Genomic DNA, 23,812 nt, shown 5'->3' on the forward strand with positions numbered 1-23,812 from the left:
TAGAACTTTGGTAAATAGGACTAACAGCTATAACTAACTTTAACAAAATATAACTTTTGCAAATCGAAACTAAAAAAAATACGACTATAACTAACTATAAAAAATACAACATTTGCAAATCGAACGAAAACAAAATAAAAACTATAACAAAATATAACTTTTGCAGATCGAACTACAACAAATTAACAGCTATAACTATAACAAAATAAAACTTTTGGAAATCAAAATAATACAAAAACAACAGCTATAATTAACTATAACAAAATAGAACCTTTTTTTTAAATCAAACAAAAAAAATAACAACTATAACCAACTATAACAAAATACAACTTTTGCAAATTGAACTAAAACAAAACAACAACTATAACTAAATATAACTAAATAGATCTTTTGAAAATCGAACGATAAAAAAATACTATAACTAACTATAACAAAATAGAGCTTTTGAAAATGTAACTAAAATAAAAAACTATAACTAACTTTAACGAAAACAAAAGTATTGCAAATCGAACTATATTCTGCGAGCTTTGTATTATATGTTAAAATAGGATTTATGTTCCAACATTGATAGGATAATTTAGGCTGTAAATTAGAGATGAAAGTGTTCCCCAAGAATAAATGCGCAATAAAACCTGTTTTCCGACATTTAATCGCCAAATTTTTATCACATTCTTTCGCAGCACAAACACATTGAGAGACTCGCTCTACTTCTTCTCAACACCTCGCAATTTTATCATCATCAGCCAACATCTTAAAACCAAACCAGCTGTTTTAATTGGCAGCTGGCGGATCCAATGGAATCTTTTCGTGCTTTGTAAAATAGCATTTTGTTAATGCATACAAAAAAAAAGGTTATATATAACAGGAAAAATGCTACTGTAGTGAACGGATTAGGTGCGGCATTAAGTATATTTCAGTTCACTAGTGTATAAAGTGGGTTTTTCTGTGTTGCTCTAAAGAGTCGTAGAACATACATTAGATTGTGAAACAGCTCATTTAGAGACTTTCTTAAAAGACTCGTTCTTAGATGACGGGCTTCCCCTGCATGTGGGCTTCATGGTGTCATGTGGTCTGAGCGGCGACGAGCTGCATGGGGTGCTGGACAGATGTCTGATGTGGACCAGCTCTGACATGAAAGTGGCCTGCAGTCCACAGACGACACAGGGAAAGCAGTGTTGGGATTCCAGAGAAGAAATTTGATGGGCGTATGATGGGCTGATGAGTTATGCTGCATACGAATCAATGGTGTTTATTTCATTGATGATGTAGATTTAGTTCATTTTCACTTCACTTACATGAGGTTAACAAAGGTATCGTCTTCTCATGGACCACCTTCTGTCCTCCCGAGTAACATTAGCTACGACCAAAACATGAAGCGTTTAGAAAAATATAGGAGGAAATAATGAAAGAAATGTATAGTAGCTCATGAATACATGTTTCTACTGTAACATATTGCTATATATATATATATATATATATATATATATATATATGTAATCATGTGACCACTTCTGTACAGTCGGAGCTGGAAAACTGCTGAACTCTCTGAAACGGTGTTAATATTAATAATCAATGTAAGACTTTACTTTCAATTTTCACTTTGTCATAGTCAGCATATTTCTCAGCGGGTCATCGTAGCCTCCGCCCTTTAGATTAATGCCTCCACATTATCGCTGGAAAAAAAAAGAAAAAAAGAAGGTCCAAGTCATTTAAACAAATTGGGAACATCTTGAGGTCGTTTCATCCATTATCTCCTGGAAAGACACTGCTGTTTTTTCTCTCTCCAGGAAATTATATAGGAATTAAACATTTTTAACGCTAAATACACTTGAATATCCCATTTCGTCTCAGAGCCGTTAAGATTGTGTGAAATTCATTTTTACTGAAGGATTTCCTGTCGCGATTTACTCCAATTTGACGGCATTAGTCGTTTCTACAGAAAACCAGGATTTACATTTATTGAATTTTCTAAAACCGATCATGTGTAATCAGAAGAGATTTGAAGCTTCATGACATTAGCTGTAAGAAGAGCGTGAAGGAATCGCAGAGAGGGAGATAGAGCTGCTTTTCACTGACAGGCTGGGAATAATAAAGACATTATTTGATGAAACAAATTCCATTTTCCCTTTTCCATTATGTTTTGTTTTTTCATTAAAGTGACCACAATTTCATATTAGAGAGTCCAAGGTTTGTAACTTGTTTAGATCAAATCTGCAAAACATTTGTCAGATGGTGTTCAATTTCCCTCAACAGTCCTTTGTAGCTAACTGTTATTAACAAGCTAAGTTAAGGTAAGGTAAAACCAAGCTAGCAAGTATGCCAATCCGGTTAAAGAGAATTACTCGAGTAGTTACTCTACCTAGTAGTTGTTATGGGGTGTTGAGGTTAAACTTAACAAACTCATTTAACTCAAAAAAAAGTTAGTTTATTGTTAAGTTGAACGATAAGTCATGGAACTATCCTGCTTGAGAACCTCGGCTCCAGCAAAGGTTTGACATCTGCGGTCAGTGATTTCACTTAAAAAAAACAGTGTGTTTGTAATAGCTGTCATGTCACAGTGTTATGGGATGGTATGTTAACTTTGGGATTTAAAAAAAAAAGAAAAAGATTTTTAGTTTTGTATCATAAATTGTACTTTATATGGGAAAAAAATTGAAAAGAAAATTAAAGAAAACATTGATAGCATCAGGGGCAGAATTTGTATGAAATTAAATTAAAAAAAAGTTTGAAGTGAAATTTATATGAATCAGGCCTCGCCTTTACACTGAATGGTTTTGAATTTCTGAGCTGGTTCTGAATTAGATATAAGAACTAATATAGCTATGAATAAAAAGTGTAAAAAGCTTGATAATTACATTAAATCCATGTTTCATAACCGGTCTCTGTAGTGAAAGCATTTTACTAATAAATGACTTCCTTCAGAAAATGAATTTCACCCTCAAATGACCCATTCAGCTGCAGATATTGAGTATTGTTGGAGATTCAGGTTTGGTCTACCTGGACAGCTTCAGTCGTTTCTTTCTTCTTCCTTCTTTCTGGGCATCGTCCCCACTTAAGCCATCATTTCATTGAGATCTTCTTAAAGGCCTTGAAGGATGGACTGGATGTTCTTTTCATTACTGTTGAGTAGTCCATTCAAAACCCAATCTGTACATAATCAGGTGTTCAACAGAATTTCTTAAGAGTCTTATTTTGTGGAGCTAAAAGCTAGGATAAGGTGTAAGAATGTATTTCAATTTAAAAAGTAATTCTGTAAAACTCTTTAAAATGACATCAAATTTAATTTATTTAGCATTTATTTAGACTATGTAGAACTCTATGTAGAAATGTTCTGATGTTTAGGTTATTTTCTGTTTCTATTAACTTTAAGTATTTATTTCTAATGTTAATTATCAAAGCATTTTTAATGAATAAAAAAAATGCCAATGCTTACAAATATTCTTTGGCATCCATATCGAGTTTGCAACTTAAGTTTCGTGTCAATCTTGGAACAGAAAACATGCATCAAAATCAAATCAAATCTGAGCTACATTCATTTTTTTTTATATATATAAATATATCACAGTCAAACTGTATTTTCCAATTTAACAGTAAAATCCTCTCAACAAAATGTATCCTCAGCTTCCCCTTCGTTCTCTTCTCCAACAATCATCTCTAACAGACTCGTCTCTCTCTCGCGAGTCACAGACGTCTTCACTTCACCAGCTGAAGACTTTCTTCTGTCACTGCGCTCCGACACCCTCAGTGTGTTCCAGGTGCCACCAGGGTTTCATGGACGTGCTTGACTTCTACAGAATATCTGACAGAACGCTTCACGCCGCTTCTTCAGTGTTTCTTCACCCAACAGTGTTTTCTCTCACTCAACGGGAAAGGAATCAAGAAATGGAATTCAGGTCAACTATTTCCGTGGCACAGATGTCTCGGTTCGTTAGGACGGGTGTCTGCATCTCATGTAGGTTTTCGTACGCGAGGAGAAAAACCTTAGTCTTGAGTTACTTTCAGAAAATTAAAAATAAAATATTAAAAAGTTCCCGTGCGCAGCAATTGCAGGTGTGATCCTGACTTTTAATCAGAATCCTTTATTGTCCCGCGAGGGGAAATTCGTTTTAACAACAGCAAGAGCAATATACCAAAAAAAAATAAAACACCCAGAAATAAAATATTAAAAAGAAAAGAAAAAATCTAAATAGAATAGAAAATAAATCTGCACTGTATTATATACACAATCATATTTACAAAAATAACAAGAAAGGTGCAGTTAAATAATTATCTTGGTGTGTTCTTATTGTGGAGTCACTGTTGAAAAATAAATTAAACTTATATTACAAAAAAAACATATAAAAATGTTGAATGATAAGCGGTTTACAGTTCTACACTTGAATGATTCAAGAACAAATCATTTTCTCACGGCGAGCAGGAAATGAAAGTGTCGTTCACAAATCATTAAATACGCACAACTGAATTCTTCCGCTTAAAGAAAAGACAAACCTAGCAGTGTTTTTAAGATCCTCTCGCTACTTGGTCATAAAATATTAAGCAGTATCTGTCTGAATTTTTCAAATGTCCTCAGATGTTTTGCATTTCATAAAAAGAGAGTCTTATCCGTGGAGGAGTCAACTCGTGCTTTTATCCATGGTGCTGCTCCAGAGCCATGTCTTAACACACACACAAATAATAAATTACACGGTGAATTAACCCAGTATAAAATACTTATTCTAAAATATTGTGGTTGAAAAAAGTTAAATTAAAAGTATTTTAATTGCAATAATCTATAAAAAAAAAAAACAAGTTGAAATGCATGAAGCAAACTGTCTTAGTATATTCATGTTATACAATAATATATAAAAAAAACAAAATTCAAGAGTCAGAGTCATGAAATGTTTATTGATCTTCCATGAAAATAAACTTCCTCTGCCGTCAAACATGTTGTGGGTTCAGTACGAAGTGAGGCAAGAACTAGGACACTCATCTAAGACCTTATTATTTGAATTTTAAATGAATTCATAGACGTACATTTCCAAACTGAAATGCTGCAGTAAAAAAGCATCACACATGACTCATCACAGTTTGACTCACTGAACACAGTTGTCACTTTCAGGATCAGCGCCTTTAAAAAGCTGCTCTCAAAACCACATTTGTGAAACACCAAGCAGATTTTGTGTTTACGTGACAGAAGAGCTTTTTGGTAGTTTTATTTTGATCAGATTTAAACAATACCACTTATTTGACACATTTAAATGTGTACCATGATGTCGAGACTCACAGTTGCATCAGATATGCTTATATTTGCCACTAGTTAAGTGTTAATAAAGTGATTTATATAGCATTTTTGAGCAGTGATAGATAATTCTTTCATCAAGATTAGATGTGAATTTACCTGTTCTATGCTTAAAAAAAACCTTTTTAAATTACTTGTATATGACACCTTCAAGAAAATACAATCTTTAAAAAACAAGATTTAAAGCATTTTAATTGGTAATAATACAAATATAAATCCCCAGTAACTTAAAAAAAACATCTTACTCAGTTAAAAAGCACAAATGCATTTCAGTCCGTGACACAGTGAGGACAAAAAAGTGATTTCAAATTTGGCAAAGGATACGTAAAAAAAACTAAACTCACAGAACTAAACCATATTACTAGCATATCACCCAAAGAATATGATTCATACAAATTAACTGGATTGAAATATGAAGCTGGTGAATCTAGAAGATTAAACACGACGAGGAAAAGTCATGTGTCGTGGGTTGAAACCTGCATGAGTACAATCACGGAGCTACAAGACGATGACACCCTGAGATGACAGGTACGATCACAGGTTAAACAATTTCAATCAATCATCAATCAATCAATCAATAAAGTTCTACCTAACCTAAGTTAATAGAAATGATTTATGTGTTGTATAAGTTTATTCATAAAAAAAGATGTTTGCGTTTACAGGATGTGAGGTCATCACGTAGGAAGTGCCCAGACCAAAATGGTTCTTGGTGAGAAAACTGAAAATATTATGAATTATATTATTATAAATAATATTATATTATAATATATTATTAATAATTACCTCTTATATCATCATTGCCAGTGTTTTAAACACAACATGGAAGTTGTTGTGGTGTCAGTTATACAGTTATATATCAGAATAAAAGAATGAAATAAGCAAAAAGAAAAAACAGAACTAAGCACCAACCATTTTGAGGATATTTTGAATGACTTCCCTACTAAAGTCCATTTCTTCATACTTCAGAGAAAGTATTGACAGGGATTATGGTCTGAATACATTGAGGCTGGGGTGTAAGAAAATGTCGATATAACGTTACCTTGTGATATTTTTATTCCTGATCGATAGTCTATACACACAGTTCTATAGACCATCGTCTATATATATATATATATATAGATATATATATAGACATATATATATATGTCTATATATGTCTATATCTATCTATCTATATCTATCTATATCTATATCTATATATCTATATATCATAATATATATATTATGAGACGCTCTTTCACGTTTTATTAAAGTAAGAATTTGCTCAATTCTTTATTGTAAAAGCCAGAAAAAAGTTTTGAAACAATACATCATTCCTACAGTATCATAATATATCACAATATATCGCATTACATCGTGTCGTCACACATGCATCTTGATCAGATTATTCCTCATCGAGACTCGCACTGTAAATTAACGCCTCTTCACCACAAACTTTCCCAAGTATTCCGCCCTCAAAACGAGTGAATAGATGATTTATGCCAAATATTTGCTCTCTGAAATAAACAAAACCCTCAACAGACCAAGGGTGTGAAATTAAGGGCGATGATGTGACCCGCAAGTTAAATGTTTTGACTCAAACAGCCGACAAAAGAGCAGATAAATCCTGCTTTTTGAAAATGAGACTCGGGATCCTCAACTCTCGATGAAAACAACTCCTGCAGTGGCAGCAGCTCAAGGAAATAAAGGAACATGACACACTGCTGATCACTATGGACCACGTTAATAAGCAGCAAAACCAACAAAGACCCCCTTCATGCTCTTCTGAAGGTCGCTCATGAATTGCGGGATCAACGAGGGAGACTCAAAAGGGGTACAGATGACAAACAAACATGAGCCTTTTTTTGTTCTGGCACCACACTTGGTTGCTCGGGAAGAAAGGAAGAGGAAACAAAGCTGCACGGTCAGTTTGCTCTGAACGCCGTGTTGACGTGTCGGCGTCTGATGAGACCTAATGAGAGAACTTCCCTTCTTCCCGAGCAGGTCACAGACGCTGCATTGTCTTTTGTTCCATTATTACTTTCTGAAATTGTCAGAAATGTGTGGATGGTTGGCTCATGGGGTTACCACAAAATGACTAGAGTTGTGAGTTTAAATCTCATCCTACATCGATCCCATAATGCACTTCAACTTTGACAGGATTTGTTTTTTGTTTCAGATTTTTTAAGGATCAAAATAAAAGTTAATTGTGAAATTAGGATATTGGTTTAAGAAGTTATTTAAATATGAAGCTACTGTTTCTGAGGGCCAACTAACCCATTTATCATTTTTCTTTTATATTATTTTTTTAACTCTAAATATAACTCTTCAAAGAGACTTTTTATTTTCATTCTCTACATTTGTGAATGAAAATATATTCTGGATAACATTAAAATATACATTTTTATTTAAAGGTATATTACTACATGTATATAGAACGAAATAATGTGCAATAAAATAACAATTGTACCCAATATTGCTTATTTTACACAGTCATGATCACTTGTTATCTTATATTCTATTTTTTTCATCAAATATCCTTGTTGCCAAACATTCTGCCATTATTTCAGGGTCATATTTTCCTTGTCTTCTTTCCTTTGACTTGAAAAATTCACACATCATAAGAAGAAATTCTGTCCATTTGAGAAACCTTAAGTATAATCCCTTTTATTAATCCTTGTGTATTATTGTTTGCTAAAAGATTTGTAAACCAGTACAACTACAATTTTTTACTTGATTATAGCTTAAGTCTTTCTGTACTAATGTGGGTATTTTGAAGTTTTACTTCACTAAATATGGTTCTAATGATATGTACCTATATTCTGCTACATGACTACAGAATGTCCTGTTACTAAAACCATTTCAATAGTCAATAATAACCCCCAGCTAAGCTATTTAGACGCGTCATTGACACAAACATAAATCAATAAATGCATCCTTGTTTAGTATTTATTTTAAATTCCAACACACTTCGTTTAAAACGGAAATGGATTGACTCAAACTAAAAAAATTAGGTTTGTAGATAGGTTTTTTTATTGTTGCTTTTTTCTATTAGTGTGAATGAAATACATTTTATTTCCTTAACATCTGCAACACGGGCTGAAATAGGTGTTATTTATCACAATTTTAATCAAAGAGGTCTTTAGTTTTTCCTTCCAGAGCCCCTGGAGACTGTCTGAGTAGAATTAAATTGTCTTATTTGATTTTTAATTAAAGTTTCTGACTATAATGCAACAATATGCCAGCGGTAACTGTAGCAAAAAGGCACAAGAATCACTTTTAATTTTACCCAATTATAATTAACACGTGATAGTACATATTCCACATCTGATTTTCATGAACCAGTAACCATGGCGGCAAATTAAAGAACTTAAATCGATGATCCGAGTCTGTAGTTTCATCCACACACTACTTCTATATATAACATTTATAGTTACTTTCATGAAGAACTATAAAACGAACGCATTAAATACAAAAGCAAAGGTGCTGTTTAAATTATTTTCATATGCAGCAGCAGCTATAGGTTTCTATAATAAAGCAGGATATGTAAAGCGTGAAAATAAAATCACTCTCACGACCATATAACTGTTGATTTATGAAAAAGGCTGTGCTATAAAAACACAGCTCCCTTCAGACTCCGGTCCAGAAGGAAGCCGTTTCTGGCAGATCTTAGACTCTTCTCGACGGCCTCTTTGGGGACCTGCGATGTGATTTGGAGCCATGATCAATCTTTAAAGTGATTCCAACTCTCGGAGGAGGCGAGTGCCGGCTGATAAAACAGCTCTAATACGATTGTGTCTCTTTGCTTCTGTTATGAGCCCACCAGCAATAGTTTGAACCGCGAGGCCGAGCCGTGAAACACGAGCTCCGTCTGAACCATGAAAGGACGACTGGTCTTCTCTGTTTCGCTGTGGGATGAGAACCCGTTATCCTTCTTTCAAATCTTCAGTTCAGTGTGTCAAAGTGTTACGTGAGTATATACAGCACTCGTTAGTTTTTCTAACGCTTTACTCGACTTGGACCAAAAAAAGATCCACTATTGATCTTATAAACGAGAAGAGATGAAACTAAAATAAAAATAGCTTAGTTTCTTCATGTTAGTCAAAGAAAAAGTAAGTAAGTAAGTAAGTAATATTTATTTATATAGCGCTTTTCCAGACCAGGGTCACAAAGCGCTTTAACAATCAAAACAATACTCAAAAAAGTATATACCTTAAAGATCAAGATAATACTGAGAACAACACAGGAGTTCCAGAAAATCAAGGAAAAGCCTGAACAAATAGAAACGTCTTAAGATGTTTCTTAAAGGAGTCAGTAGATCATCAAGCGCAAAGAGAGAGAAGATCGTTCCAAAGCTTAGGAGCAACAGTCTGGAAGGATTTCTCTCCTCTGGTCCTGAACCGTGTGCGTGGAACCATAAGTAGATTCTGATCCACAGACCTCAGAGCCCGAGCTGGGGTGTAAGGCTGGATCAGATCACTGATGTAAGGAGGAGCCTGACCATGAATAGATCTGAAAGTAAGAACCAGAATTTTAAAGTTGATCCTGAAAGAAACTGGAAGCCAGTGAAGAGTTTTAAGGATCGGAGAAATGTGAGTTCTTCTACTAGAGCAGGTCAGAATTCTCGCTGCAGAGTTTTGTATTAACTGCAGACGAGACAGCTCCTTCTTGTTAAGACATGAAAACAAACTGTTACAATAGTCCAGACGAGAAGAAACAAACGCATGGATTACAAGCTCCAGATCATGTTCCGACAACATTTTCCTAAGTTTAGAGATTTTTCTCAGTTGAAGGAAACAGTTTCTGGTCAGTTTTCTGCAGTTAAAAAGGATGATGTGAGCTGTCAAATGTTGCACCTCATCAGTCTGTCGTTGCTGGTGTCGTGTTCTTTTGGGTTGTGCGTTCAGGCGGCATGATCTCGAGAGACAGTGAACCACTGGACAGGCTGATCAGGAAATACACATCTGTGGTGGGGAAAGTGTGGACTCTGTTGGTGGAAGTGCTGGAGAAATGGATGAAGGTTCTTATGCAGGACATCCGGAGTAACACTAGACTCCTTCTGCATGGCGGCTCAGAAGAGTAACCGCAGCAACAGGCTCCTCTCCCTGCACTGCAAAACGCTTTAATCCTTCTGTCATAAGCTGCCCTTTTTACTTGTTTTTTGGCAACTTTTAAATTATTTATTTATGTCTTTATATGTTTTGTATGCATTTATTTGATTGTTTTTACATGCATTTATGGATGTTTGTTTGGATGGATGTACGTATTTTTTATTGCTGGAGAAAATAATTTTGTCCTCCTTGGGATCAATTAAGTATCCATCCATACATCCAACCATTATATTTTTAAATCCTTTTCCTGACTAGTGCTTTGGAACCTAATGTCCTTTCGGAGAAAAAGCTATTAAATATAAATGTTTAAAAAATGTGCCACTTAAGACGTGTATATAACTCAATATAAAAGACGTATTAAAGTTTTATAAATAAAAGCAGATTATTTTTGGGGAAAAATGTCCACAACCCTGTCACTTTTTGTTCCTGAACCACTAGTTTAGATTTGCTTTAGGAGTTTCTATAAAGTTGAATGTCTTTATTCCTTTTTTTAACCCATTTCAATGTATTGTCAAAGTTAAAAGTGAAAAAATAAAGAAACCAAAATGGGAGCACGAAGATTATTCGCAAATCTTTGACGTGAGGAAAAAATTTGATCTTGAAATGATTGATGAAAAGGTAACTTTTTTTGTGTTTCCACCTGAAGGCTGGACTCTCAAGGTGGATGCAGGTGCACCCGATCTTTTCGATTCCAAAATCTTTAGTACGGAGTTTCATCTCCGTTAGCTTAATCAATCACCGGCACAAGTCAGTCAATGGGCCTCGAGGCTCGCTCGCCAAGATTGAAAGTCTTTCACAACTTTTTATCTGTCCTTCGTGTAATCCTTGTACTATCTTGTCAAACAACAGAGGAAATTTATTTACTTGGTAATATCAAGTTGTCACTCCCCTCAGGCCTGGATTCCTTATTATGTTGTCAATATACATGTAGGGAAGATCAGTTACTCACCATGTGGTCCAGAGGCAAAAGGTTGAAGGACAGTTTAGTTCCTGCTTTTAACACCTGTCATAGGTGATGTCATTGGGCGCTACCAACTCTGGATGGTGGGGGGTGTCTAATTTGATATTATTTCTTTTATTTTCAACTGCAGAAGTGTGCAATGAAGACGGTTTAATTTCCAATATTTTGATTAAACATGAGAGGAATAGTATTCTGATATATTGAAGAAAGAAATTGGAGTTCCCCTGCGGGTTGGTGCGGTCCAGGTGGATGCTGGTTCAATGATCATCATTATGGGTTCGCTTTTTTATTGAGTTTTGGTTGTTCAAGTTTACTAACTCGACCAGATTTAAGTTTTACAAAATACTTTATTACGAGATTAAAGTCGTAGGAATATTATTTATTACGAGATTAAAGTTGTAAAAAGTACTTTGTATATAAAAAAGAAAAATATACAAATATTTTACTGCGAGATTTAAGTCATACAAAATACAATACTACAAAATTTAAATTGAAGGAAAATTATTTATGAAGAGATAACAATTGAAGCAAAATACTTTACTATGAGATTATGATGATTTTCCTACAACTTTAATTTCGTAATAGAGTATTTTGTACAACTTTAATCTCATAATAAAGTTTTTTGTACGAGTTTAATGTCGTAGTAAAACAAAAATGCATTTGTGAGTGGCCCTAATACTCAACATTTCAATGATATTTTCAGAAAGGAACAAAATACATGTGGTAACATCTTTCTGGTGGTCTAGTGTTTGTTGGCAAGGTGTCGTTACTCTCCTCTCCACACCTTTTGGTGTGTTGTGTAAGTGAGTTTTTTTTTTTATTTTTATTTTTTTTAGGATTCCCTTATTAGTCCCGCGAGGGGAAATTCGGTAGTGCTTTTTACAGCCAATATGTCGTAGCAAACTCATTGTTATCAATAACAACGTTTCAAAGTTGATCTGATTCTGACTCATATTTCAATGTTTTCTTTTAATGTCACAGAATCTGTAGGCAGACTTTTCATTTTAACATGCTACACTTGCATGGAGAAAAAACAAGTTATGATAACAAACACAAACATCAATTATTTCTATGTTTTTACTGGAGATTTTTGTACTTAAGTTTGACTCATTAGAAAGGTTTAAATAGTTTGCTTGATTACTACGTCCACAGTTTCAATTTTAGTTTCTTACAACAAGTTTATATATATATATATATTTATATATAGTGAATCTTTTTTTATTTCTTAATTGTATTTATATTGAACAGTCATTGTGAAGGGATTTTCAAGAAGCTTTTAAAATGTTCATTTACTAGAATATATTCTGTCAAAACTGTCAGTATTTAATGATTAAAAAACAAATTCTAATGCACACTCTAACTCAAAAGCGCCCCCTTGCTGCACAGTATATAGGTAATCGTAATGCCATAGCTTACTGTTCATCACATCTTTGGAATTAAACAGGAAGTGAGGATGATTCGAAACAGATTTGTAATCATTCCGACGCTCATACTTGTTGTGACATTTTCACCTGTTTGGCCTCAGGTTGACTCTCTGACTGTTAAACACCCGCGAGGAGCATCATGAGCTGCAGGAGGCAGCGCTGAATTTCAACAGTTATTTGAACATGAAGGCAAGCGATCAACAAGCAGGTGTACAATGTTTGTGGGCTTCTGGTGCAATTGTAGACATCTCTTCAGTCGGAACAGCCACTGTTGAGACTTCAGCTCAGAACCAGCAGCTTCGTTCTTACAAAAACAGGATTTATACAAATGTATGATTATATATAAATGTATGATTAGCGATAGAACAAATGGTTCCATGTTGAGACATGAACGTGACGTTTCTCTCCACGAAATCTTGCAGAAGCACCAGGGAAGGACGAAGACAACCAGATGGAATCCTCATTCTCGGAGTCGTCCCTCTTCGCTCACTGGGGCCGGGACTTGAGTCCGGACAATCGACGGGTGGCTCTGAAGATGTTCCAGTACTACGGCTATAATGGCTATCTCAGCGATCGTCTTTCTTTGGACAGACCAATACCAGACCTCAGGCCTTATGGGTAAGCTTCTTATTCCACACTTCAATCTTAAGATAAAGGATACCTGAAGAAGATCTGTTTGTAAAAAGAGTTCTTGTTTTTATTAAGCAGTACTCAGTGGGACGCAAAGGTTTGGTCACCTTGCATAGTTAATGCTTGTAGAATCTCCTATAATGTAAGTAAGTAAGTAAGTAATTTTTATTTATATAGCGCTTTTCCAGACCAGGGTCACAAAGCGCTTAAACAATCAAAACAATATTCAATAAAGTATATATTTTAAAGATCAAGATAAAACTGATAACACAACAGGAGTTCCAGAAAATCAATAATGCTTGTTCACATTGTTTCAAAACAAATGAAAGCAGTTATGACTTTGTCAAGAGTCATGTGGTCTGTAAATACTACAACACCAGAGTCAAGTACTCAACAATATTACACATATATCCTTGTTACTACAGTATCAAGATATATTGCAATTTATTGTATCGTTTTCCCTGTATGTGAGACGTATCGGCTGATTTGTGAAATATAGATACACAGGTGTGTGTGTTAGAATCAAGGTGTGTCGAGAACTTTGTCCTGAATCAGCAGTTGGTTTCAAGGAAGTTCGATAACATGTGAGTGAGCAGGTTGGACCAGATTGTGGCAGAGACATGTGACTGCGACTATAAAAGAGTTGACCTGTGAAGGGAGTGTTTCAGTCACAGAGACATGGAGCAGACTAGAGTTGATTTGTTGTCTTGTTGCATCTGTCTGGATCTACTGAAGGATCCAGTCACTCTTCCATGTGGACACAACTACTGTAAGGTCTGTGTTGAAGGACACTGGCAGGACAAGAACATCTACGACTGTCCTCAGTGCAGACAGAGCTTCAGCGAGAGACCTCTCCTGCAGAAGAACACCGTGTTAGCAGAGTTAGTGGAGGAGCTGAAGAAGACTGGAGCAGCTGGACCTGAAGATGTGACCTGTGAAGTCTGCACTGGGAGGAAGATGAAAGCCCTCAAGTCCTGTCTGGTGTGTCTGGTTTCCTACTGTCAGGAACATCTTCAGCATCATCGAGAAGCTCCGGCCTTCAGGAGACACAAGCTGGTCCAGCCGTCCAAGCAGCTCCGGGAGATGATCTGCTCTGAACACGAGGAGGAGAAGAAGATGTTCTGTCGTTCTGATCAGCAGCTCATCTGTCATCTCTGTGTGGACCAACACAAAGATCATGACATCGTCTCGGCTAATGCAGAGAGGAGGGAGCGAGAGAAAGACGTGGATCAGAGTCAAGGAAGGATCCAGCAGAAGATCCAGAAGAGAGAGAAGGAAGTGGAGCTGCTCCAGCAGGAGGATAAGAACATAACAGTCTCTGCTGATAAAGCAGTGAAGGACAGTCAGAAGACCCTCGTCCAGATGATCCAGATCCTCCAGAGCAGTATGTCTGATGTGGAGCAGCAGATCAGATCTCAGCAGGAGACTGAAGCCGCTCGAGTCAGAGGACTTCAGGAGCAGCTGATGCAGGAGATCTCTGAGCTGAAGAAGAAAGAGGCTGAGCTGCAGCAGCTGTCCCTCACCGACATTCACACCATCTTCCTGCAGAACTGGACCTCACTCTCAGAGGTCAGTGAAGACACGACCTCCTCCATGACCCTTAAGCAAACTCACCATCGCTTTAAGGAAGTAACGGCAGCCGTGTCAGCCTGCAGAGACCAAGTCCTGGACCTTCTGAGAGACATGTGCACTGACATCTCAATGATGTTCCTTCCAGAGACCAGAGAGCAGTTCCTCACATACTCACAGGACATCACTCAGGATCCAAACACCGCAGACTCATGGTTGATGTTGTCTGAAGGAAACAAGAAAATGACAAACACGAGAAAACATCAGTGTCGTCCTGATCATCCAGACAGATTCAATGAACATCCTCAGGTGTTGAGTCAAGAGTCAGGAAAATCAGGAAAAGAAGATGATGATGATGATGATGATGGTGATGGTGATGGTGATCATGATGATGATGATGATGATGATGATGATGGTGATGGTGATCATGATGATGATGATGGTAGTGATGGTGATGATGATGATGATGATGATAATGATGATGATGATGAGGATGTTTTTGTCGTTGTTATTGATGATGATGATGATGATCATGATGATGGTGATGATGATGATGATGATGGTGAAGATGATGATGATGATGGTGAAGATGATAATGATGGTGATGGTGATGGTGATGGTGATGGTGATGGTGATGATGGTGATGAGGATGATGATGATGGTGAAGATGATGATGATGATGGTGAAGATGATAATGATGGTGATGGTGATGGTGATGGTGATGATGGTGATGAGGATGATGATGTTGTTGTGGTTGTTATTTATGGTGATGATGATGATGATGGTGATGATGATGACGATGATGAGGATAATTATGATGATGGATGGTGATGATGGATGGTGATGGTGCTGGTGATGGTGATGATGATGATGATGATGGTGATGGTGATGATGGTGATGATGGTGATGATGATGATGGTGATGATGGTGATGATGGATGGTGATGATGGATGGTGATGGTGCTGGTGATGGTGCTGGTGATGGTGATGATGATGATGATGATGATGATGATGATGACGATGATGATGAGGATGGTGATGATGGTGATGATGGTGATGATGGTGATGATGATGATGGTGATGATGGTGATGATGGTGATGATGATGATGATGATGATGATGAGGATGGTGATGATGGTGATGATGGTGATGATGGTGATGATGATGATGATGATGATGATGAGGATGGTGATGATGGTGATGATGGTGATGATGGTGATGATGGTGATGATGATGATGATGATGATGACGATGATGATGATGATGACGATGATGATGACGATGATGATGACGATGATGATGATGATGATGATGGTGATGGTGAAGATGATGGTGAAGATGATGAGGATAATGAGGATGATGATGATGATGATGATGATGATGATCATTGATGTTGATGATGATGATGATAAAAATGTATAAACTTTGACTTAAATTACATAAAACACACTTTTATTCTCTTTTAACACAGCATAAAACTCTGAGCTGTTTTTAGTGTTTTTTACTTGTTTCATTTGATATTGTTTTATCTTTGTGTGTTTTAACTGAGCTTTCTTAGCACTTTCATGTATCGACTGTTGTTGTTTTTAAAGTGCTTTATGAATAAAGTTGATTGATTGATTGATTATCTTTTATTATTAAAATGAAAATCTAAAGCATTGAATTATCTTTTTGAATTATTTAATTAAAATAAATAAATATATATTCTTTGAGTTCAATATTCTAATTCCAATAATTCAAAAACACAATTTCTAAATGCAATATTTTTTCATTCATTCAATATAAATGATTTTGGTATAATTGTGCCAACATCTTTATATTTACTTTTTTTACACCTTTCTTTATAAGATCAGAATATTAAAAAAAAAAACGTTTATTGTTATAAACACAACAGTGGATATTATGTGGTGGCAACATAAAATGACATATTAATAATGAATAACACACAATTAGTTCAACGGTCCATACTTTCCATTCCGCAAATTTTCTGCATTATATACATAGTTATTTTTTTATTTATATTTAAAGTTGTTTTTCTACTGTTGGTGGAACACTTCACTAGCAATTGCAATAATAATTATTCTGGTTCTGATATATAAACATGTTTTTATATAGAATATAAGTCTTAATTAAGAAGGATAAATATATTACATTATTTTGTCCATTATTATATATATATATATTATATATGTCACTCCGGTTAGGGGATCACACGAGGGAAACCGGCTTTAGCTGCTTTCATTCTGAAGCTTCACTTTGAAAAAAACATGATGTTGTTTAACAAGAACGTCTGTGACTCTCGTAGAGAAAGACTTGAAGCATCAGACGCTGATCATTTTGTTCGCTATAATATAAAAAACAAGCTTATATCCTTTAATTTTTTCTGAATTGCGTGGAATAGTCGATTAAAAATATTCAGTATAAAACGATCAATGTTGTCTTAATAAATACAGATCACCAGTTAGGAGAATGAGAACATATTTATACGTTTGGAAATAATTCAATATCCACTCATCACTTGTGTGTTTATTTTTGATCAATATTGATGGTTAATGAAGTGAACATCTCAACATGACTAGTGAGGATGACTTATCTATGAGCAGTAAAAAAAAAGGACGTACGCCACCTTCAAATGTTTCTGGAAGTGCGACCTTTTGAACGCTCTTTTCCTTATTGGTACACATGTACTTTGAGGTGGAAAAGTATATGCCCGCAGGTTTTTTGTGCGTACAACCCCTTAGTACATGAGGCCTCTGCTGATGCTATATGAGCCATGAGTTCTCAGAGGTCTGAGCTGTTTCTTAATACTGAAACTACAAAGGATTGTAACTATAAAGCAGAAGAAGTCTTTGAGAAGATAGTAAAGCGTTCTTCAGGTACCAATTTCCTCATTTGGGAATGCCATTAAGAAATAAGGAGGGAAACAGTGAAGGACAAACCAAGAAAGATCCCTAAAGATTTCATAAAGATATGCTACAAAAGAACCCTGTTTGATTTCAGAAAACCTACAACCTTGAAATTGTGGTACAATGTATAACTGTTCTGTATATGTATATGTACTGTATATCTTCTGAATTTATAAAATAAATTGTGTCGAAATATGTACAATACAAAGACAATTAAACGCATTCCTTTTAAAAAAAAAATGAAATATTAAACAATGGTACATTTCACAATATCACTGAAAAAAGAAAAGAAAAAAAAAGTGTTTTGAGAAAAATCATGCATTCATTGCGTTTAAACGAAAAGAGCAGAAATATATGGCTACACAGGTAAACACAGACACACACATTTAACTGTATATATATATATATATATATATATATATATATATATATATAAATCTATACATTCACGTATAAATACTGGCCTCAGTGATACAAACTATGGCAACTAATGCAGATGTGACTCCCTTTAATGAAAACAAAAATTGATTTCCACATCTTATCAAAGTTTGCAGATTGGCCACGAATAGACAATGAGTTTCAAATACTGCAGAAGATCCTTAAACCACTGTGTAGTTTTGGGAAGTAGATTTGATGGTACTTTTGGCCGGAATGAGCAAAGGTGTGTTTGGAGAAAAAAAAACCTGAGAATTTAAAGAAAATAACTTGACAACATATGGGTGGATGGACCGTGCTCTGGAGATGAATTGCAGCCGAATATTTCACAGGTGGAGCGAAGAATGGATTTATTTAAATTCTAATGAATTCCGGAGGTGAATGTAAAACCATCTGCAAAAAAAAACTGAATCTAAAAAGAGTGCTTCTTCAATGGATAGACCTCAGAAGAGCTGCACGTACTGACCAGGAATCTCACAGAGCTGGAATATTCTGTGAGGAAAGATGGAAGGATGGAAATCCCTCTAACAAGATATATAAGACGGGCTTCCTTCAAAAAGCCTTTATAAGCTGTGATACTTAATGGGGCCCTACATCCAACAAGTTTTAACGATGCAGGGTGTTTCAACTTTGGCTGTGGCCCCTTTTTCCTTTTTATTTTATCTTACTTAAAACATGTTTAAAATGTTAAATGGAATTTAACATCTATAATGTATCATCTATAACACCTTTTGGAAATAATTTCATCTGCGTTCTTGTTATTTATTTAATTTATTGTTTACGTTAAACACGTTTTACAAACTGTAAAAGTTGACCAAATGTACCAAACTTTTTCATGCAACTGTATTCTAGACCAACCAATAGAAAAATAAGATAGGTTATGCATTGTAAAAATAAAATGCTTATTTAACTCAAAAGTAAGCAAGGATTTAAGACAATTTTTCAAATTTATTTTTGTTTTATATTCTTTCATTCAACGTACCACATTTGGTAATGGACAAAACATGTAGAGTTTATCATTTTATTTATTTTATTTTGCATGTAAATAACAGAAACATTATAAACAATCAGTTTTGAAAATTTGATTTGGGCCTCATGAGGGCCACATAAATAAATATAGTAACAGGTAATAAGGAACTTTTCTATAAACCTGACTCTGTATTTGTTCATTGCACAAATGTCTTATAACAGACTTTTAACATGATCCCTTTTTCTTCTTAGGTGTTCGAACATCTCGTATCCTCTCAACCTCCCTCAAGTGAGCATCGTGTTCATCTTCGTGAACGAAGCCTTGTCCGTCATTCTTCGCTCCATCCACTCCGCCATGAACCGAACGCCGTCGCACCTCCTGAAAGAGATCGTACTGGTGGACGACAACAGCAATAACAGTAAGAAACTACACTGTTCACTGATGTCACTGGGCTGAGGGCTCCGCTCGGAAGCCTTTTTTTTTAAAAGTAGAAAGTCAGGCCCTGGTTATTATGGGATGCTGATATTCTATTCCTGTGTTAAACATTGCAGGTCTCTTGACGGAAGGATGCACGAAAATGAATACACTCGCTGTCCCGAGAGTAAAAAAAAACATTCTCTGATGAGCCACGTTTTGTTGGAAACCCGAGCCTTAAGACTCACGAGCAGCTGAGATAAGTCTTCAGTAAATCATGTTTTTGGGTAAAGATGCCAACGGAGCTGGAGTGAGGATTAAAAGATTATCATGACACATGTTTCGATGGCTAAAATATGTACGCTCGCGCTAACTGATTTAAAAATGAATATCAGTGACCTTGAGTGTCCGTCAAGACGCCTTTATATAAAATGTGATATTATTATATATTTATACTCTGAGGAAATATATATCTTTGAATTCCCAGTCAAATAACCTCGAGGCAAAGTCAGAGGGTTTTCTCCGCTGGTGTATAAGCGCATCGGCACTGCTAATGCTTACATCGACATGCACTGGATGAAGTGTCAACAAAGGCAGGCGGAAAAGATTCAATATTTGCTGACACTGTGTATTTGCTGCTTATTACAGCAGTGAGATCACGAGTTGAGTCCGACATGTCGAGCGGACAACACAACACGAGTGAACGCTGACCCAACATCTAAAGTTATTGATCGGCCACTTCTTAGGAAAATGGCCGTTTGGGAAATTAAGCATGAGTGGTATTGGGGAGCTTGATGAAATCAATACTAAAATGTATCATGGTCTGTCGGCTACCTCGCTTTGAATGTCGCTCAGTGGTTTGTCGTCTCAACATTGATCAGAAATATGTGTTGTCACACCTCAGGATGTTTTCCTTCACTTGGCATGACCAGCATTTCATCTCTTAATTGAGGGCGATTCTGGCCCCGAGCTTCCTTCCAGTCACACGCTGACATTTTGGTAATGGCGTGTAACCCCGACAGTCCGTGCCCCCGGTCACACGACTGCTGATGTGTTGTCATTATCGGTGTAATCGGAGCTAACTGTCATTAGCCCGCTGACCCGCGATGTAAAGAAGTCCTCATCAGCGAGTAGCACTTAGTAGCATTATCGGCTTTGCATCGGTCATGGAACCGCTCGCGTAGCTTGGCATGAAATGTAACCGTGAAAGGAAAAAGTGACGAGTACTTTCTTTAATAAATCGACCTCCAGCTACTATATTCAGTATGAAAATGTTAGGAATCTCAGGACCCAACTTGGGATTTGATTTATCCATCCATCCATCCATCCAAAGGTTTAAAGATATAAAGTATTTCTTCCGACAAACCGGCTTTGATTCTCTGAAATAAAAACATATTTTTATTGTGTGGGTTCTTCTTCCCTATGAAAGTTGCCTTTTTGGCCTTAAGATCGACTTTTCTTTGCTTTTCTGATTTAATGGTCAGATCTGGCCCAAAGGTCTTTCTTTCCTGGTTTAAAAAAATATTCGGATCAATTATTCATTTGGACTGAAGCTACTTTATGATTTGAACTTGTGGTTATGAGACATGTGTCTTTGAGTTTAATACATTGATGTTATGACCCCCAAACCTTTACCCATGACCCCCTGATTTTCTCTAATTCAAGATAACCTGCTAACTTTAAAAATCCCAGATGAAACTATTCCAGTGACATTTGGTAGCTGGATCAAGAAAGGGATGAAAGTAGTAAATAAATGCCATTTTATATACACAGTGTTGCATGAAAATGTACTGTAGACACACTTTAGCAGGTGATTAATTAGAAAACTAGACCTTTTTTATGGGAATACCTAAAAGAAAAAGTGTACAACTACTTGTCAGTGATTTAAAGTACTTTTTTTTTTACTTGTAATCCAAACAACCAAAAGATTTAAAGTGTATAAACCTGATATTGGTTCACTTACAGTATATTTGATGAAGCAGACAAAGACCTCAAGGTCATTTGAAGCCATTTATATTTCCTGTAACTACACACTGCGAGCATCTGAAGTCTGTTTGAAATCCGACTGTCAGTCGCTGCAGGTTTCTGGAATAAAAGCTGCGGGGCTAAAAGGCACATATAAATGAAGCAGGTAAAGATTGAACACTATGAATTTTAAATAGTCCACATTCATTAGCGGCAGGGAAACGTTGGACTCTCTGCGGACGAGGATTTGAATATCAACTGTTGAAACTTGGGAGGAGATGTTAGTCGGATATTTTTAACATTTCACACAGATTTGTTTTTCTCAAACAGTGAAGTGTAAACACGGTTGCGAACCCGAGTCTGGTTTCATGCCTGTTTACCATCTGCTGTGCAAATGATCTGTCTGGAGATGAGCAGATATGAAGAGTCTTGGAGGGAATACGTTGAACCTGAAGAAGAAAAGTTGGGCTTTGGGATGTTATTTATGTTTATACATTGATGACCTAAACATGCAGCGGAATACAGTTTGAAGAATCATCAGGATTTGTTGAAAAAGTATTTTGCTTTGAGGCATCTGAGGCAAAACAACAAGTGGCAAAGTTAGATCAATAATATCAGAGCAAAGTCAATATCAGGTTATTTTTCCTGTTCTGCTTCTCTGACTCTGAAGGTAAATAACTTAAAGAAGTAGAGATGGTTAATAGTTGGGATGGAAAAGTCGTTTATAATGTTGTCAACAGGATTAAAATATGTTTGTAAGATTAAGAATTATGTTGAAAAACCTGGGAAGACTTTTTACCTTTAAACTTCCCCTTAGGAGAAGCTAAGCTAAGCTTGTCAAGCATATTTGCGTGTCCAAAAAAGTGCTGTATAAATATGATGTTTATTATTATTATTTACAATTGTTTGAAAATGTGACCTCTTAACTGACTAGTACTGGCATCATTAGATCCTAGTTTAATTGCACTAGTCACACTCATGGCCCGGGGGCCAAATCCTGCCCAACAAGTGATTTAATGTGGCCGACCACAGCTTGTAAGAGTAAGATTAATTCATATTTTTACAAATAATTTCCCCCCTTAATTGATTTTGGGTACATGGTGTCTGTTGCAGGTTTGGTTGATAGAGGAAACATGAATCCTTTCTGAGTTTGCTCGGGTTTACTCCAGTTTACTCTAGTTTCCTCCTTTAAATTGTCCATTGGTTTGAGTGTGTTGTTGTCTATGAGAGCCCTGGGATTTGCCCGAGGCCCTTAGAAACTGGCTTTAATCTATTGTGACGCCAGAATTATGGGTCGAAAATGAATAATAATAACTGAATGAATTTTCGATAAGTGGAGTTTTGATTCTAGATGACACAAACATTAATACTAAACCAATCATCACAGGTTAAGTGGCAAAGGGCCCAAAAGCAGAAACAGTTTCAAACACGATAGAGAATCCAAAGTCCAGAACCAAGGTGGTGGGGGCACACTTGGAATCGTACTTATACACAGCTAGGGTTAACGCTTAAACGCTGAGAACGTCAGTCTAAGGAAAATCAGAAAGTTCTCGGAGCAATCAGAGTCGAGCCAAAGCTGGTCAGGAGATGCAATCAACTGAAAGAAAGCAAAAAAAACAACGGAATAGGAAACTTGAAAATGATGCAAAATGTACAGGTATCATGATAATAATGATTACAATCTGAATTTACAAGCGCCTCAACTGCTTTTAAACCTTGAATAAACTTGAGAAAAACAAACTTAAAAAAAACCCCTTATTGACTTCATTTCATTTGATGATACATCGTCTGGTTCTGACCTCTCCATAAAGGCAGCTGAGGTGACATTAAACTCCTCTTTTCTTATGTATAATAACATTTCAAAATTTCTTTCTTGTGACCTCTCAGTCCTGCAGGCTTCGCCTCTTCATATGGTATATCTCTCTGCTAATAAAGGAGTTGAATCTTGAAGGCAAACAATATCATCTTTTTTTATCCCTGAGAGATCAAAAAGCTTTGCAATCTGACAATATTGCGCTATTTTCTTATGAGTGTTTCTCAAAGTGCCTCCTCTCTGGATGATCCCAATGCTTTTGGCGTTTCACCAATGAAATCTTCCACGCTGAAGGAGCACAGTGTCGTGTGGGAGGAAAACACCATCATAAGCCGCTCAATTACCTCGGCGCTTTTAA

The 23,812-nt window shown here is 36.0% G+C and overlaps 1 protein-coding gene across 1 annotated transcript in view; it reads left to right on the top strand.

Annotated features, from left to right (window-relative positions):
- The window catches only part of galnt18b (UDP-N-acetyl-alpha-D-galactosamine:polypeptide N-acetylgalactosaminyltransferase 18b), a 78,842-nt gene that overhangs the window by 14,541 nt on the left and 40,489 nt on the right, over positions 1-23,812 (top strand). Inside the window, exons 2-3 of the mRNA XM_087793685.1 lie at positions 13,176-13,371; positions 19,514-19,680. Of these exons, the coding sequence (XP_087649811.1) occupies positions 13,176-13,371; positions 19,514-19,680 (363 nt within the window). The remainder of the gene's footprint in view (positions 1-13,175; positions 13,372-19,513; positions 19,681-23,812) is intronic.

This window comes from Callionymus lyra, chromosome 6, assembly GCF_982586985.1.
Source record: "Callionymus lyra chromosome 6, fCalLyr1.hap1.1, whole genome shotgun sequence".
Classification (NCBI taxonomy): domain Eukaryota; kingdom Metazoa; phylum Chordata; class Actinopteri; order Syngnathiformes; family Callionymidae; genus Callionymus; species Callionymus lyra.